We start from the raw sequence: 19,784 nt of genomic DNA on the forward strand, positions 1-19,784 counted from the left end.
TATCTGACTTACAGGTAAAGCAAATCAGATAGCCATCACATTATGACATTTAAAGTAGACCTTGGAAAGCAGCTGAACAGGAAAGACCTATATAACAGCTGCCAGTGATGACTGAAAAGATACATCACAAAAAGACAGAAAACTACAAAATACATAAACAAAAACAAAAAAAACGCAAGTTCTAAAACCATAATTAAGGAATCATATCAACACAAAGTAAAAAAAATCTCCCCATTGCTATCCTCCTAGAAATATATTCAGTCAATGTAAAGCATATATGGCTCACAGTTGGGAGGAGTCCCAGAAGAGCAAAAGGATAAGATTTTATCCTGATGCACCATGAATACAAGTTTTTCTTTGTTGTTGTTCTTTTTTGAGGAATAAAAAGTAATCTTTAAGAAGATAAATGAGTAAGACTGACATTTACAAGGTTATTGCTGCAATCTGTCATCTGCCTTTAAATTTAATGAATTTAATAATGCATTCTTTATGTGTCAAAGGACAAAGGTGATGAAAAAGTGCATGAAATCTGTTGAGCATGATGAGAAATCGTTAAACTAAAACATAAGTAACTGTTGATTGGTCCAATGTAGAAGTCCAATTTTTGACTTCCCCTCTTTTTATCCAGCTGAAAAGGACAAAACATGGTATTGATTTGATAAAAATGTCGTCCAAATAAATAACAATTTTGCATGTTTGTTGTTAAAAAAAACAACCTAAAGAACAGCTTACCTGTTTTGACAAGAACACAAGTCCTTCTGCATTCATCTTCAGTTTCATAGCGGTTATCATTTCCACCACAGCCTCCATACCAAAACTGTGCACAGGCGTTGGCCTGTATGTCATAGTACCAGCGGATGATGTAGTCTCGGCAAGTGCCTTGGCTCAAGGTGAGATTACAGCGCGGATTGAGAGGGGGGACCTCTGGAGAAGAATTATGTGTGAGTTTTCCAAAGATCTATACTAAACAAATACACACTACTTATTAAGCATGAGTATATAGTCTGCTCTAATTCAAGAAGTAACTCAAGGATCGTAAAATGATTCTGCTAAGATGTGCTTCTGCTGGATTCTATTTTCTGAGACTATACAAAAAAAGCTCAATTCCATAAAATGCAAACAAACTTCTGAAAGGATGCTTCAAAATCTTATTTCAATTGTGTTACATCAATTACTAAAATGATATTAATGAATCATTCAGGACTTTTTCCCATTTCCTGTTAATTTGTCTTGTTTCCTGCTCTGCAAAAAAGGGGACTTAATCAAATTATAAATGCAATTGTGCTCTGTTGGCGCTGTGATGGACTGGTGACCTGTCTAGCATGTACCCTACTGGGATAGGTGTTGGAGAAAGGGGGTGTAGAAAATGCATGAATGGATTTTTCAAACTCTTAATTTTCTACAAGGGCTCTTTTTTGTTTGTGTTTCATTTATGGGGTTACATATGAATAGCATATTATTACAAAATTAATTAACTTCCAAAGTATATTGAAAACCAATGAATGCTAAATTCTAAGAAATACATGGTAATCTCCATTTAGGTAGCAAGATTCACTTACTGTAGTTTATTTATATTTTTTAATTCTAATATTGATGTGTATTTTGCATGAAGTCATGACAGTATAACACCATGCCTGTGCGCACCATATCAGCACAGGGAAAATAAAGCATTTATTCAGTCAGCTATCATTAATCTCTAACAGGTCAAAATTCTTTTTTTTTTTTTTTAAATATATGTAATGACAGGGAGTTCAGTACACACCTTCATATAGGACTGAACTCACTACAGGCTGCAACTTGTTTGGGCCTGAGGATGAATCGGAGTCCTGTGTTGACAAAGATGATGCAGACGTAGATACTGATGATGCTGATGATAAGTCTGTCTCAGTGGAGACTGAGCTCTCTCTTATAGGTGATGACAAAGTTGTTTTGTTAGGTACAGACACAGTGTTACCACCTTGTAGTTGAGCCCTTAAGTCTAAATCTTCCCCATCATCATCCTCGACCACCTATTTAGAAAACATAACAAAATATTATTGTGATAAATTTCCTGTAAATTGTAAGGCAAATATAGTGTTGCATATGTAAAAAAGTGCTGAGAAATTTTCAAGTTAGACCTGAAGAGGTAGAGGATCAGCACTGATGGGCAGAGTGAAAGTGTCACCACGACCTCTGCTGGTGATTCGCCTCTGATTTTGGATCTCCTCTTGGTAATTGTTCCCATGTCCATGGTTGGAATAGCCATAAGCATTACTGTCATAGCTATTATGTCCTTTAGTTTTCTCTCCGTTGATTCTATTAAAACCATTCCCATTTTTGCGATTCCAACCCCCATTTGTGATTTGGTTGTAAATTAAGGCACCATTTTCATCTTCACAGAACTGGTTGACAAGTTGAGACTCAAGGGCTAGAAAATAAATCAGAAATACATTGATTTATATACTCTGAAATATACTAGTAAAAGAAAGATATTAACAGCATCTCACTAAGATTATCACCTGGTAGTGTATTGAAGTCATCAATAAGGTACATGTGTTCACCGTCTGGGTCAGATGCAATGAGATTGAGTTCTCTCAAGAACTCAGCTTGCGTCGGATCAGATGAATTGACAATTCCAAGAGCATACATCTCAATGTTTGCAGCGTGAGCCTCCCGCACCGCTATATCAAGTTTCACAGGCTCTCTTTTGTCCGCCTGGCCATCAGTAATTACAATGGCTACTTTTCTGACTCCAGGTCGGGCACTGAAGAAGGCCTCCTGAGTTGCCTTTCTTATTGCAGTGCCTGTGTAAGTGCCTTCACCCATGTATTGCATCTTTCTGATAGCCTGCTTGACATCCTCTTTGCTAATGTAAAGAGCCAAATTGAACACTAACTGGACGTCCAGACTGTAGAGTACCAGTCCAATTCTGGTGGCATTACGTCCAACTGTGGTCCTGTCCACCAACCTTGTGACAAAGTCTTTGATGATCTCAAAATTCTCAGGGCCCACGCTCTCTGAGCTGTCAATTACAAACACAAGCTCCATTGGTCTTTCTTTGCACTTGATGCCACAGCCTGAAATGATAACATACAATTATATTAGCCCGTTGTCTTGAGTTTTCGCTTATATGTCTTAAGCTGTGCCTTAATAATGGACCAACTAACAAGGCTCATTCATTCATTTTCCACATTTACTTTATCCTGCTTTGATGCCAACTTGTTTAAGAAATATTCTGAAACAATTATCACCTAACTTAAAATCCTTAGTGTCCTTATTTTTATTTTTATGTGAATGGGATTCAGCATATGGACAGAGGAATGGTTGGTGCAGATGTGATGTTAGATAGTGAAAAAGCAAAAAATGCAACACTGAATAAAAAATTTTACAGGAAAAGTTTCTCTCCATAATATTCTCATCTTGTCTTAAAATCTTACCACATATCTCTTTGATCATCTTAATAATGTCTTCTCTCTGAAAAACACAAGATAATCACATTAGATGATTGTTTCTCTCATTTCTTAAAAGATCAAATATTTGTTGATTTAGTAAACTCACTGTTAGGCCTGGTTCTCCCTTTGACCCTGGTCTTCCCTGGAATTCAAAAAGTTGAAAACAACATCACTGTTTCAGTTTTATTAATGGCATAAAAGAGGTTATGTTTTTGCCCATGCTTATCTGTCTGTCTGTAGGCAACTTTTCTGTTGGCAAAAACTATCGTTTCCTGACAATGGTTTAACTTTGATTCCATTAAAATTGAGAGCGTGATCTGGAAAGAATTGTGGATACAAGAATTTTTAAAAGGATTTTTCACTGTATGGGTGGGACCTAGCTGCTTGGCAGATGGCTGCACACTCTGAGTGCTTTTCTGGTTTATTACCTACAGCGGCATTATGTTTTTACCAGTGTTTATCTCTTTGTTTGTCAGTCTGTTTGTTTGTTAGCAACTTTACAAAAAAACTAATGGACAGATTTTTTTCTGGGAGTGGGTCTTGGTCTGATTCAAATTCCACTCAAGCTTGGGAGTGACTCTGATCACAATCTGGATCCAGACATTTTTTAAAGGATTCTTTATCATTCAAAGAGAGGGCCATTATCAGTGTATTCATATATACATATAACTGCACAATAAATGGTCAGGGTGCAGAAGTCCCCAATAGGTTTTATAAGATATCAAAGTTAATCTGGATCCTGGCAAAATTCTGGATACTACGATCCAAAACAGGAAAAATTTGGGATCTTTGGAATTTTTTATCACTGAAAGGGAACAAATTTAGATATAAACATGCAACGAACACGACAACATGGCCAAGACACTATGGATTCATCATCACTGAATCTGGAAATCTAATAGTGTATCCATATAAAATTAACGTAGGACCATAACATGGGCTGGAAATCACAAAATGGAAAATGAGCTGCTTAGTGGAGGTGAGTTATTTATTCTAAACAGCATTTAATTCTTTGGATTTTGTTGGTGGTGCAATAAAAATAATTACCCCAAAATGACAGTATAGCTTTTTTACTGTACAGGCACATCTATATGCAGGGTTTTTCTATTTTACCATTTCACCCGGGACTCCTGGATCTCCAATGTCTCCTTTTGTACCTTTCATTCCCCTCTCACCCTGTGATCCACGGTCACCCTGTCACATTGGAAAATAATAATATAGTAAGACATCGATTAACAAAGCACTGATAAAATGTTTGAAGACATGTCAGTCTGTTACCTTTGGTCCAGGAAACCCATCTCCTTGTGGACCTCTAGGCCCTGTCATGCCTTGAGATCCTGGCTCACCCTGCAATTAGAGTTTAGGTTTAATAGATCTGAACCTTCAAAAGGTGATAAGTTATGTCAAATTTAGTCCTGTTGCTATTTTTCAGGTAGTTTAATGTATAGTTTAAATGTATCTTTCACTTGTGCTGTAATATTATTAAACATTGAGATACCTTTGGACCTTGAATACCTTCTCCTTGAGGCCCAGCTGGACCTGGAGGTCCTGGCCTCCCAGTATTACCCTAAAAAAAGGTTAAAATACATATTATGACTCAAAAACACTTGTCTACAGGAAAAGATCATACAGAAGAGTACATATAGCACAATATGGCTAGATCGTTATCTGTTTTAGATATGACTTTTATTCATAAATAATTCAGATTGTATGAAAAGGGATTTTTCTCACTGGTGGCCCTTGCAGGCCCTCTCCAGGTGGGCCGGGCAAACCTTGCAGTCCTCGAAAGCCAATGTCTCCCTGCAACAGACATGACGTTTTCAAATGGCCAATTCCATACATGCAATGCATACGAAGAACAAAAACCTCTAACTACAAACCTTTGGGCCAGGAATTCCCACTCCCTCTGAACCAGGCTCACCTGGCAAGCCTGGCATACCCGGAGGACCCTGCAAGCAAAACAGGAATTATTTTCACAATTTCATCTTTACAGATAATCATTGTGCAATATTTAATCAATTCTATTGTTTGTCGGATGATTCAAACCATGGGGCCTTGAACGCCTTCGCCTTTGGGACCATTTGGACCTGGCAAACCAGGATGACCACGATCACCCTGATAAACAAGATTTCACTGATGAAAGTCAACAGCTTAACAAATAATTTAAAAACACGTCTAGTCAAAAATAACTTAGTTAACCTTTGGACCTGGAATTCCAATGCCTGCTTCCCCAATGGGACCTGAAGGACCAGGAGGACCAAGTTCTCCCTGAACAGGAGGACATGACACAAGTGTTGAGCACAAGTGTTTTGATTTGCTAGGTTGCATAAGGGTGTGCTTGACAGCTCTCCAGGCTACCTGCCAAGTGTAGTGCTATGAGACAGAATAATTATGAAGTCTTTTATTTATTTTTACCTTTGGACCTGTTACGGAAAGTCCTGGCTTCCCAGGCATACCCTGTGGGCCTGGAGCCCCACGTTCACCCTGCAAGAAAACACATTGACAAGCATTTCATAACTGTTTTATTTCAACAACACTTGGCTCTCACCAGCCTTTGGCAGACTCAGTAATGACTGCGCTCAAATGTTTATTTATTTATTTATTTTTTATTGTGGTAAAAGTCTTTAGGAACATCAGATTCATAATAGAGTAAATTGAACAGAAGCAAAGAACAAGAGCGTTTATTTCTCCCTGAGTTTAATTAGTAGACCACAAGAAGATATTATTGTCTGTTTCACTACATTTAAAAACACTTACTTTTGGTCCAGAAGGCCCAGAGATCCCAGGAGGCCCATGCAGCCCACGGATCCCTCTCAGACCCTGGTCACCCTTAGAGGACAACACCATCATAAGATTTAAAGTTGTAATATGAACTTTACTAGTTCTAGTTGCCCTATACAAGTATAGACTGTCTCAAATGTACCTTTTCTCCTTGAATGCCAATTCCTTGTGCTCCCTCAGGACCTCTTAAACCAGGTAATCCAGGTTCCCCCTATGAGAGGAGAAATGCAAAGAGAAATGCAACTGGTTCTGTATATATAGTTTAATTGAATGCTAGTGGACAAAGAAAGGTAAAAAATTAAAGAGCTGCTGAAAAAGTAACAAAATGTAGGTTTTCTACAGAAACTAACAGTTCTGTAAAAAAGTCTTGAGCCACCCCCCATTTCATTACATTTTGCCTCCAATGAACCAGATGTCCGAGTCACACTTTTAAGTGGTCTTGAGCAAGGCTTTTTAAAGGATTTCTTCAAACCTTTTAGTTTTTCCTCGGACATTGGCTACTTTTCCAACCATTTAATAAATTATACAAATTTTGCATTCATATTAGGATGTTTCAATACATTTTTCCGCTTTTTTAGGGTTTTCCTGGCAATGCATGACTAAATTAAGGGCGGCTCAAGTACGTTACCTTCTGCCCTGGAGCTCCATCCTCTCCTGGAAGACCAGGTAGACCACCCAGTCCTGCTGATCCAGGTTCTCCCTGTAACAGTAAATATAACAATAAATAATTTTTAAACATTTAGTGCACTGGCACTCGCTTATAGCTGAAATATGCTGTAGACCATAATTACACTAACATCTTTTCTTTCAAGGATTGAAATGTGTTACCTTTGGACCAGGTTCACCAATGCCCCTCTCTCCTGGAGCCCCTTGTTCTCCTGGTAAACCTTGGTCTCCCTGAGAATAGGGTTGGCATTAAAACATAGGCCTAACTTGTCCAGTATGTTGTGTAAATGGGTTTATTGCTTGTCAACACACAAACACACATACACATGGTTGGAAGCAGTGGTGTAGTGTTCCTTTGAGAAGTGGGGATACTCTCAATTTTTCAGAAAAGTAGCCCAAAAAACACTGTTTCAGAAAAAAATGACATGTAAGACTACTCTATTTAGTTCACCCTAAAACTTGATCTGTATATTTGTCATATTATTTCTGCTCTTTGGTTTTAGGGAAGAACAGTTATAAAAGGACTGGCACAATACTGGCACACAGACTAATGAGAGACAGGCTCATAGACATATCTACATATATCTTTATTAGGTCTATGTTCAGGCTAAAGTTAATGCCGCTGATAGCTAGCTGTACCAGTGTAACATATAGGTAACCTTAGCTGAGCTGCTGAGCAACGTAGGTACATGTATAGAGACCTTTGTAATTGTAAAAGCAGCATCACAAGGGGTTTAGAAGTGGGTATACTCAATCCTGACTGAAAAAGAAGTGGGTATACTCCGTATACCTGTGTATACCCTGGACTACACCACTGGTTGGGAGGATCAGTTTAAATTGTAAATAAATACTGAATCTCTGAAATATGCGGTTTCATTTGGTGTTAGTATGTTGAAACAATAGTTGCACTAATCTTTGTTGTTGAATGTTTGCTGTATGAAAGAGACGCAAAGTCCCGTCATGGAGGTTAGAGGGGCAGAGATGTAACTTCTTTCTTTCAGCTTATTTTTCCTTACTCCCCAACTTCTTCTCAGGTGCTCAGACTACTACTGAAGTTTAGAAATGAAAATAAATGTCATTGTTAATCATAATACACTGTCTTATGACATTCCACATTTAATAATCCACTGCAGTGTTCAAGGGAAGCTGGGAATGGGACAGAGCTGGTGTAAAAAGTGGGGCGATTCAAATGGCTTGAAAAATGTTTGAAATATTTTATTTTACTAGCAAGACATTGTTGGTCTGAAACTGACTTCATCCTCTGCCCATTAAAATGATAATATCATATCATATTGTGTGTTTATCATGCAACATATTCAAATTTTTACAACATTTCAAATTTTGAATGTCTCCTAAAGTAAAACCATCTTTAGGTATAAAAGTAAATTCCTGAGGATTAAATCAAGCTCTTTTCTCCTCAGTGTAAATATGCAGTATGTGTTTTAACAAACCTTAGGTCCAGGTAAACCTTCTCCTGGAACTCCTCTCACTCCTGGTGGACCTCTTGGGCCTTCAATTCCCTGTGTATCAATATAGCGTTGAGTCTTGCAAATGCAAAACATGATACTTTTGAATTTAGTTTGAGCCAAAAAAAAGAGTTTTCCTTACCTTTTCCCCTTGTATGCCCACTCCTGTTGTTCCAACTGGCCCAGGACGACCTGGGGGCCCAAATTCCCCCTGGAAGTAAAAGACCACAGTCAGTTTTATACCATTAGTACTGACTTTACATGACTCAGCAGGCCATAGAAAAGCATGTGTATCCTGTGTCTCTCAAGAAGCCATGCGTTGCATCTAAATACTGCAAATTAATTCAATTCCTCCAGTGAAAAGTTTACGGATTACTGGTTTTTATTAGTGCCTTTTCTGTGTATACATTACACTTAAATCTTGTTAAATTGATTCAATACCCACCTTGTCTCCTTTAATGCCGACACCTTGTTGTCCCCTAGGCCCCCTTGGCCCTGGTAACCCCCGGTCTCCCTATGGAGCAAAACCAGCTAATTCTTAGTTACATACATAAGTCACAACTACTTCATTTTGGGTCCCAGTCTGATCTGTATTGTTCTCAGACAAGAGCCTGGAAGGAGAAAATCTGATAAATCCTATTTATGAGACACAAAATTCAGTAGAAGAATAAACTTGTAAAGAATCATGTCTGGCACAAGTTTTACAGAACAAAAGTAGCTTGAGGATATTTGTTATTGAATGCATAAAAATGTGAAATTGCATTTCATTACTGTCAATTCTGAACAACCAGGAATGTGAAGATTATTCTGCTATTGTCAAATTCACCCACAAGTTCTTTCTTGTCCTGGATCAGTAAGAGGTTACTGATACAGTTTCTTGGGTGATCCCAGTAATCCCTGTTGTGTTTAATGGTGCAACGTGTTCTGACTTGGGTGAAACTGTTTGTACAGGCTTAATAACAGAATGTGTACTGACACTTGAGCTAACACCTAAATTATGTCAGTGAGCTGGAGTTGATTTTTACAGATTTGCTTAATTAGCATCTAAATTTATACCAGAGGTTTACATTACTGGGAAGCTTTACTATTTTTTCTGTTTTAATGGCGTAGCTGTCTGACTTATTTCAATGTTAATAATTGTTTTCACCTACACACTAATGGTGATCACTTTAATTTAAATACACTTTATATAGAGTACATTTTTAGACACAAAGCTTTAAATTTCCACTGTATAGATTCACATAGTTTTAAATAATTTGCATGTGAGGAGACCAAAGATATCTTTCCAATATGACTATCAATATGTTTAGAATTTGACTAACTTTGATTGATTATAGTGGGATTATACTGGTAGTGTTTACACACGAACGCTGTTACCATTGATGTCGTTGAGCTACTCCGCCACCACCCACTCCTCAAGAAACATTTTTTAAGACTTTACATTCACAAAGCATATCAGTTTACCATTTTCATGAATTTGTGTTTTGTTGTTTGTTTTTCATCTGAAGCATCAAACATATTTTTCTGGAGTCTTCCAGCATATGCTTTGAACCGGTTTCTGCAACTTTTCTGCCTCAAGGTTTAACTATAGCAAATTCACATGTTATGGCATTTAGCTGCCACTTGAGGGCTGTCTTAAAAACGTGGAAAATGTGTGGGTTGCTACTTGTTGGGGTTACTCTGTGTAGTTTTTTTTGTGTTTTTTCCCCTGTTTTTAAACATGGGAAAGTCAAAGTGGACAAAGATCTGCCTTGGATAGGAATAAAACTTTCCAGTGATGTTGTCAAAGGTTTTCACCTGTGACTGATTTTTGTTATTTTTTAAGCATTTTGTCTTCTTTGTTATGAAATCATTTATTGTCTTGATGACTTGGATCAGGCTTACGTTCAACCCATCAGTATTTGACCTTTTTATGACTTCATCTCAGAGGGCTATGCAGTTTTAGGTGGCTGGTACACTGCATGCAAATCTCTCTGATTAAATACCTAAAATATTTCAAATTAATGCACTGAAAATGTTTTTCCAAGCATAATCAGGCCCTGAATATCCATAGGTTGTTCCCCTCTTCTGTTATAACAAAGCAGTGATTGGAGATTGATGCTAATGTAATACAGTCATTGAAGCAGTACGGGAATATATTCCATGACACTGTATCTTGAGCTCCAGTTAACTGTGAAATACAGAAATATATTTTGGCTCCTGATAGGTTTGAAGAGACTTGTACACAATGTGTTGCAAACTCAAACCACCTGAATTCTGCCCCACCTGACGTTCCCATAACTAAAAAGAAACTCAGGACGGTGTGAAAAGGCCCAAGTTTGAAGTTGATTATAAATACTATATGTAATTGATTTATTTTTCTAGACATTCCTTTTCTCTCATGATATAATTGGTATAACCTTTGGTCCAGGAAACCCTTCGCCTTGGGGTCCTTTTTCCCCTTGAACACCCTGCTGTCCTTGAGGTCCCTATAAACAAAACCAGAGGATACATGTAAACTAAAAACACATAAGGTATTTTTCAATCTATAGAGATGTTACAAAAGAAGAGATTTTGAAACTTACAGGTGGGCCAGGCTCACCCAGTCCTGGAGGACCAGGTGGACCAGGTCGGCCCTGGAATCCCATGTCACCCTATAAATTAATATGATGCCACAGATTAATTAAACTACCCTGGAAAAATAATAACCACAGATAATTAAAAAAAAAAAAAAAAAAAAAAAAAGGTATGAATGGGACAGTCTTTAATATGGCTTACTTTTGGTCCAGGAAGTCCAATACCAGTTTCCCCCTGAATTCCTGGAGGGCCAGATGGGCCCCGTTCTCCCTGTGATCCCGAATTAAACACAAACACAGCATGTCATTCTCTTTTTACAAGGTAACGTCTGTCATTTGGAAGTCTATTATGAAAGGTCATTGACAAAATGCCTGAATGATAAATTGAACGACATTGCTTCATACTATACAGTCCTGTAGAACCTTGGGTCACCCCCTGTCCAAGTCTACCCCGGGTGGTCGACAGGCCCAGAAAGCCTAATTCACAAGCCTTTCAATGCAATTTATCAAAATACTTTGGGTCAGAATAGTGACGCCAGCACAGACATTCTGCAACCTGGCTTTTTTTCTTTTTTTGGACAACTCTTGTTGATAGATAGATAGATAGATAGATAGATAGATAGACAGACAGACAGACAGACAGATAGATAGATAGATAGATAGATAGATAGATAGACAGACAGACAGACAGACAGACAGACAGACAGACAGACAGATAGATAGATAGATAGATAGATAGATAGATAGATAGATAGATAGATAGATAGATAGATAGATAGATAGATAGATAGATAGGAACTATTTAAATAGAGCCTACATGTTATTACATGGAAAGATATAATATCATACAAACTCTTCACGTATGTAATTAAGTGCAAACGTTGGTTGCTAGGGATGCTGACAATGCTGTAGGCTCTTCCTAGTCTGTGTTTAAACCCAGGATAAAGACCATCATGGGAACCTGTTGTGAGAAATTTTGATGGAGGTGACTGGCTGATTGCCAGAGTTTTACACAGGCGCTTGTTAGAAGACAAATAGGCTTCTGTGCTGTAGGGGTGATACCATAGTGGTTAAGGTACAACCTCTTGTTCAAACATATCATAAAAGCAAACGTAAAGGTCACAGCAGATGTTCATGATGCGGTTAGTAAAAAATGTCAAAAAGGGCTGACCTGCTTTCCCTGAAGGCCCTCTGGTCCAGTGTCTCCTGGTGGTCCTGGTAAGCCCTGGGCAAGACATTATACAACAATTTATAAACATCCAGAAAAGAAATGTGTGTGTGTGTGTATCCATGTAAGTTAAAAAGGTTTCTTTGTGTGGACTGGAACTGTTTGACATGATTTATGTTTTTTTCCATTCTCAGACACTGACTAGCTGAAGAATCCAGGGATCCAGTGGTCAACATTTTGCTGGCCATTCTGTGATAATTAAAAAGGTTGTTTGATATTTGTTGTGTTCTACTTCAAATTTAGTATGGTATTGGAAATAGACCCCATAGATCAGCTATTTGTCATGCTGATCTATGTCAGATTTTTTTTTTCAGAAATGTCAAGAGTTAGCTACTGTACAATCACTGCAAACACATCCACGACAACTGACCTGCAGACCTCTTGGTCCTCTTGATCCACCTGAACCTTCTGGACCCTGAAGCACAACAGTACATAAAATCAAATACAGTGTGAACACTAATAAATAACCGTCTAACTGTGGATGTAATATTGAGCATGTGTAATATCAACAGCTTACTCTTACCCTGTCTCCTTTGATTCCTGGAATTCCACACTCACCCATCTCACCCTGGGCAGACATTGCCAACATTGTACAGGTTTGAAATGTCTTCAGAAAACTAAAATGTCCCGATTTAACCTAAATAGAAATACCTTCTCTCCTTTGTAACCCGGTTTTCCCTGCAGATAAAATAATCAAGGTGTTACATGAGAGCAAAAAATATTCTCTTAATTTTGAGTCATGCATTATGGCATGTACCTCACCACCCTCTCGCCCAGGTACTCCACTTAATCCTGCTTCACCCTGTGAATGACAGATTCTTTGATTTATAACATAATATGGTCATATAGCCTAAAGTTAGCAAAGAGTATTAAGGTTCAGAAACAAATAAACAAAAAGAGGAGGTGTATGTAAAGGGATACTTCATAAGTCAATACTTGGATAACACCCAGTGAAGCAAGAAATGATTTAGTTTTACAAAACTGAGACATGTTATTTGGGTTTTTAGTGACATTCACAGTAAATTTTTCCAAAATTAAAAAATATGAAGAAAAGCTATTTTCAAAGAATAATATTTCTGTCATTGTCTATGTTGTTACTTAAATTAGTTTATTCAAAAAAGTGAACTTCAAAGGTAGAGAGGGAAACAAGGAAAAGCACTGGTCAAAACAGAAAAGGAGGAAAAATAAACCACACACAGAATAACTTGACAAAAAGCCTAAAAACAGAAAACACAAGTGACAATGGCAATGGAGAAATCACAGAGCTAATATAAAACCTATGTGAATTAATAAGTTGTTTCTGTGCATCAAATTTTAGTTTCTGAACTGTTTTTATCCACAAAAATATGTAAAATCAGCTGGAAAGACAGGTAGAGACGAAAGAAACTTATGTAAAGCACTGTCTACTCTAATGAAATGTTTTTAATACCAAAACAGTTCTCAATTATTCAAGATGTCATGAAAATATATCATGTACAGACACTGTCAATGCGTAAACTTTTTTTTTAACACAGTAAATCTGAGCAGCAGGTTTTCAACCTTTTTTTTTTATCTGTTCTTCAACATTCATTCATTTTCTGAACCGCTTAATCCAATTCAGGGTCGCGGGGAAGCTGGAGCCTATTCCAGCTATTGGGCGATGGACTGACAGCTTGCCAGTCCATTGCAGGGGCACACAGAGACGAACAACCACTCACGCTCACACTCACTCCTATGGGCAATTTAGAGTAACCAATTAACCTAACATGCATGTCTTTGGATGGTGGGAATCAACAGGAATTCAGAGTACCTGGAGAGAACCCACGCATACACATGGAGAACATGCAAACTCCACATAGAAAGGCCACTGACTGAACCTCTCCCAAGGTTTGAACCAGTGACCTTCTTGTGAGCCACCATGCAGCCCCTTCAACATTCAACTCAATTTAATCTCAAGACACTTTACAGACATATCAGCTCAAGCCAATACATAAAAATATGGCATTAAGGCATTAAAGTTATTATACGTCTAAATTACAATTTCAAAACAGAGAAATAAATGTTAATACAGTGTGCTTAAAAAAAACTGTATGTAAGAATTACTGACATCTAGTGGTAAAGATGGGCATAGAAATGACTTCACATGTCACAAGACAGTTGAGAATAGACGGTGACCTTTAATGGCCAAAATCCAATTGCCTTTGGTGCAGTAATGACCACACTTTAGGCAACCAAGTAATTACTTAAAATGGTGCACACATCTGTGTCTTTTAGGCATTTCTTATAATAAACTGTGTTCCAGCACCTATCAAACACTGTAAAAACAGTGAATCTTTTGGGTACAATTACAGCAAAAACAAAGAAACAAAGAAACAAAAAATAGACCTTTCTAAGAATATCTTTGCCTGACTGTCACAACCTTTTCAAGGATAATGGATATTTTTATATTAGCTTCAACATCTATGCAGTACCCGTGAGTATTAAGTTTCAAAGGGCTTTCTGAAATTTGTTCAAATGTGGGAAATTTAGAAAAAAATAAACAATTTTATGTAAATCTGAAATTGATAAATTTAAGATATCAGCTTACTCTTACATGGAAATCAGAAAAGTCAATGTCTGAAAGGCAATTATTCATTCACATTTAAGAAAGTCCATGCATTCATTGGCGATACATACTTTATTGAATTAACTATTGTGAATGTTTTATATTATAGATTCATTTTTCACAATTTAAAAAGAAAACAGGAATATTTTCCTGGATATCTTCAAACTAAATTTTGTTTTCATTCAGTTAAAAAAAGCATATGCCGCTGAGTGCGAAATTAAGATAAATTCCTCATAAACTCATCATTACCTACAGAAATATAAAGAATTTAAGAGTGACACACTCAGGAAGTATTCAGTAACAAGTGAAATTGCCACCAGGTCAAAATATCCCAGTTCTCATGTCCATCAAAGACACGCACCTTTTGCCCTTTCAGCCCTGGAGCTCCATCATCACCAGGACGACCTTTCTTCCCCTTGAGAATGAAACATAACTGGGGTCAAGGTTTGATTCATTTCTTTGTTGGACATTTTTTTCTCTTGTTGACAAGTACTAAAATGACTTCAAGAAATTAAACTATGACCCACATACTATTAGTTAAAGCTTGTCCAAATAGCAAGTCGAAGCATTTTATTTTCTAGACACTTTTTATTGATTACAGAAAAACAGGTCTGTGGCCTGATGTTCAACAGTTCTGTTTGGCTGCAGAAGCGATGAGACATGAGGGTTCTTGTCCTCATGGCTGAGAGTCACCGTTGCGAGCTGCACCTGGACAGCATACATCAGTTGCTCGCCACCAGACATTGTTAGTTTGTGGCCATTATGTGGCCATAATGAGAGCAATTATGTGAGCCCCTCAGTCTTAGTGTAAGAATTTAAAGAATCTCTCAGAGGTGAAAGCACCTGGTCACACAGCTGTCTGTTAGCAACATGATAGTCTGTTAGAGAGCTGGACCGTAATGGAGCTGGTTGTTATCTGAGGAGAGGAGGATACTAACTGTGGGCTTGGTTATGGCTGAAAATGTGTGAGAGGCTGTCTGAAGAAATTTCCATACTGATACCCTACAAATCGGGATGTTTGTATAATTTATGATGGCTAAAGGTCAAATTTTATGTGCAACAAAGCAGTAAATGTAGTGCCTCTGGTTTCCATGGATAAGATTTATTGTTGCATAAATAATGAACAATAACCAGATAAGACACATGCAGAATCACAACAAAGAGCCTCACACCTATATATATATATATATATATATATATATATATATATATATATATATATATATATATATATATATATATATATATATATATATATATAAATATATATATATATATATATATATATGCTTGATGGCATGTGTTTGCTTTTAAGAAGTGGGTAAGGATTACTTACACACTTGCAAAAATGCAGCATGAAAAAATGAAGCTATCATTCTGTCTGAAAAATATACACAATTATCTTTCTTGAAATACCAGATCATTTTAAACATCTCTGCACAAAATGTTGGGCGTCTTCCTTCTGACACATGACTGTGACACATCAAAGGAGACCCTTCTTTGGTTACAGAGTTTAAAGCTAAAAACTTACCGCAGGCCCGCTGGGTCCCCTTTCTCCTTTCTCACAAGCACATCTTTGAGCTGGAGGGCACTTCAGAAAGATGAGATATGTTTGTCAAATCAGAGAGCAACATGTTTAATCTTAAATGTCCATATTTGAGAGCTTAATTGATTAAGTGCTTACCCCTTCATCAGCTAATGCAGTCTGCAAAGAGAATGAAAACAAGATTCATGGAAATGAATTGTAGAACCTTTGCAAACCATGTTCAGTGATAAGGTTTTTACATGGGATGATTTTTATGCAAAATATATTGCTATTAAAAGAAAAAAAAAAGTCAAAATCCCATTTCCTACTCAAAGTAATGCAGCAAGACTGCAACGTATAAAAGTAAAAAAAATAGAGAAAAATTATCAGCTGGTTTATTTTGACAACATGTCAAGTTGTTCTTAAAAAGATTTGGAGTAAAGGTTGACTCCAGAACTGTCAGACACATTGTTTCATTTGTTTCATCACTACATTTCTTTACAAATACCTGAACATGCCTGTCCATGTGCAGACTCTAAAGAAACACTTAATCAAAGCAAATACATCACCCTTCCGCTGAAAGACAAGGTATTATACTCACAACTTCAGTGAAAATTTTTTCCACTATGTTTTCGTCCTGTAGATTATGAAGGTAGCGGGAGGGTGGGCTGCTGGCGAGCAGATGGAGGTCTGCTACATTAGTTGGCTCATTGGCAGCCCGGGTGATGCCCAGAATGAAGAATTTGATGCCCTGGTTCTTGGCATCTACAACAGCAGATAAAATGTCTGGGTTCCTTGGGTGGGAAACGCCATCAGTGAGCAGCACTACTACTTTAGTACTGACGGGTCTGGATTCCTCCTGGTAAATCTTGGTCATGTTGGTGATGGCGTAAGTAGTGTAAGTGCCGTGCCCAATGTAGACAATGGGCGCAATCTGGTTTTTGAAGTTCTCTGCCCCTCTCCAGTCTCTGAAGGTTTGTTCTTTGATAACATGACTGCTGTATTGCAGCAGGGCCACCCTTGAACTCAGGTGGCGCCCAGTCTGCAGCTGTACACCTTGGAGTTTGTCCACCATGTCCATAGCAAATCGCTTTTCCTGCTCATGATTGTCTTTTGCACTTTCAGAACTGTCCAACAAGAAGGAGAGCTCCAAGTTACAGTCCTCATCCAGGATGGCTGTGAGAATGTATAAAAAAAAAGGTCAGTACATCCAGTACATCCATCAGTACATCACAAATTACAAATAATGAAAGTTCACACAGAAGGCAAGCAGAACAATGGTAGAATGGTACAATCACTATGATATTGTACCATTTACCTTTCACAGTGTATATGCTGTGATCCGAGGTCAAAAGTTTTTCATAAGATTAATAGAATTTCCCTTTACAGCATTTTTCAGGTATTTTCTCACCTTGTCCATCATGAATACTTGCAGCGGAAGGCTTGGTCCTGGATTTCTTGTAAGTTTTCCTCTCTTCATAGAGGTCTTGAGCACACACGCTGAACAGTGCTGTGACCAGCAGCAGTGACGCAAAAGAGGAGAGCATGCTTGTCCCTGAAGAACAATTCAACAGCCAAAATCAATCAACATCGACATTACAGTCTGCAGAAGAAGTTCCAGTTTTAAATCAGAATGGTAAAGCTAGCTAAAAAAGTTCAATTGAACACAACTGTTTTTAAACATGAAGTAAGTACATCCTTGAAATAGATGAAAAACTGTCTTCATAGTAACTCAAATTCCAACCTCCTTGGAAAGGCCTCAGTTTCTTGTAGTTTAGTATCCAGTCTAGGCTGAAATGCAGATTTGATACAGGCAGCAGGAACAACAAATAGCCAACATAGACAGTGAGTGTATTCCAATTAGCTCACTGACTGTACAGCAGCAGCAGTCATTGTGAGACAAGAGGGAGAAGGACCCTGAGATGCTCCCTCCTCCTTTATAAGGAGGCAGATCCAGTGGAGCCATGCCAAGACTCCTACTTTTGCCTCAGGGCAGGGGAAGCCTGTTGGGATAGGTTTGCAAGAGTGAAACAACACTGTGTGTGTTCGCTGAGAGTGGTATTTTAATAACAAGTAGAGCCAGCTGTAGATGTACAAGTTAATTATGGGAAAACATTTTTAAATGCTACAACATTTCAGGTATTATATAGTATGAATGAATGTTAGTGTATCTTACATAATTTTAGTTAGAGCTTAATTAGCAGCCAGCATATTCAAATATACTCTAACTTCTGTGATGGTCGAATCTGTGGTGACTCAACTCTCAAGCAACAATTAAACAGAGTTATGCTTTACTATATGAAGTGGCTTTGATTCCAGCATAAATTCACCAGACGGGAGGTTTTAAAGTTCAGAGGCCATAATGGCAAAGGCCTGGTCACCTTTGGCTTCTGCACAGGTCTTTGGAATGACCATAACAGCCCTGCCCAGGGAAAGAGGGTTAAAGGGTCTAATTCTTAACCACATAGAGCCCAGTGAGAACTTTTTTGATACATACAATTTTTGAGACATTTGGCATGACTTTATGGAAAAAACTTTGCTCAAAAATCCTGTTAAACACAATCTTATAATTGTTTCTTGCCCATAATAGATACCAGAGAGGTCAGGACACAACCATGATTAAAAATAAAAGATGTCATGTAAACAAAACTAACTAAAAACAGGGATGGGTCTATGTATGTTTCTATGTAAAATTGATGAATGAATTAACTTTAAAAATCAAAGGCAATATAGTAGTAGTGAGATATTGCACAGATATTAGTAATTAAGGATGTTTTTTTAAAAAAAGATATGGAAAGTATTTTGACAAAAAAGGCTGTTAGAGTTTAATTTAATCTTTTAAATTTTTTATTTGTCATTATTTTGCATCATAATTTCAGTAAAGATGGTTTTGATTTCAAGATGCAAGTGGCATGCAATTCATTTTTCAGAATATAAATTACTGGAAGCCGCAGGCGGCACTTCAACCCCTGAAAGATGACCGTTTGACCACGGACTGCATAAGTGACCTTTCAGTGATCTCCTCGTGGTGCGGTTTAAAGATGGGGTTGGTCCTGTGTCGACTGGCAGAGAATTCATGGAGCATTCTGCCTGCTGTGCTTGAGGTGAAGAAGCTTTGTATTGCAGCGCTGCAGGCGAGAAGTAATTAGAGGAGACTTTCTGACACAAAGGAATGTTGCACTTAATAATAGTTTAGAAAATTCACCCTCCAACATTGCTCCCATTACAGCCATCCACAATGTGTGCATAGTGTGCATTGTAAAAATGATTACTAAGTTTAGTTGTGTTACATGTATGAGCGTCATTCACTGGATGTTCACAAAGTATAACAGATGTTGCTAAAGACCTCACTGAATGAATCTCATCAGTACACAGGTGACTGAGAAAATAGATTAACCAATAGTTACCATGGAGCTGTGACTAAACCTATATAAAATATAACTAAACAGGCCACAACAATTAATTGCTAAATGTATTGGTTGTTTGGGAACAGACACAGTCTCTAACTTTTATCACAACCCTGAATCAGAAAAGGTAGGTGGTGGGAG

At 37.7% G+C, this 19,784-nt stretch overlaps 1 protein-coding gene across 1 annotated transcript; it reads right to left on the bottom strand.

The window, feature by feature from the left end:
* Positions 1-620: 620 nt before the first annotated feature.
* On the bottom strand, positions 621-17,783 carry col28a2a (collagen, type XXVIII, alpha 2a; the record flags this gene model as incomplete). Its single annotated transcript, XM_079254698.1, has 35 exons — positions 621-628; positions 733-924; positions 1,763-2,009; positions 2,118-2,407; positions 2,499-3,056; positions 3,417-3,453; positions 3,538-3,573; positions 4,545-4,625; positions 4,710-4,778; positions 4,930-4,998; positions 5,163-5,231; positions 5,312-5,380; positions 5,478-5,546; positions 5,631-5,699; positions 5,847-5,915; positions 6,189-6,260; positions 6,355-6,423; positions 6,841-6,912; positions 7,041-7,109; positions 8,330-8,398; positions 8,487-8,555; positions 8,790-8,858; positions 10,744-10,812; positions 10,909-10,977; positions 11,102-11,170; positions 12,071-12,124; positions 12,498-12,542; positions 12,651-12,695; positions 12,779-12,805; positions 12,885-12,929; positions 15,073-15,126; positions 16,243-16,302; positions 16,396-16,416; positions 16,838-17,412; positions 17,648-17,783. The coding sequence occupies 35 exons, from the start codon at positions 17,781-17,783 to the stop codon at positions 621-623; spliced, it is 3,690 nt and encodes a 1,229-aa protein (XP_079110824.1).
* Between the last annotated feature and the right edge of the window lie 2,001 nt (positions 17,784-19,784).

This window comes from Telmatherina bonti (assembly GCF_933228915.1).
Source record: "Telmatherina bonti genome assembly, chromosome: 15".
NCBI lineage: Eukaryota > Metazoa > Chordata > Actinopteri > Atheriniformes > Telmatherinidae > Telmatherina > Telmatherina bonti.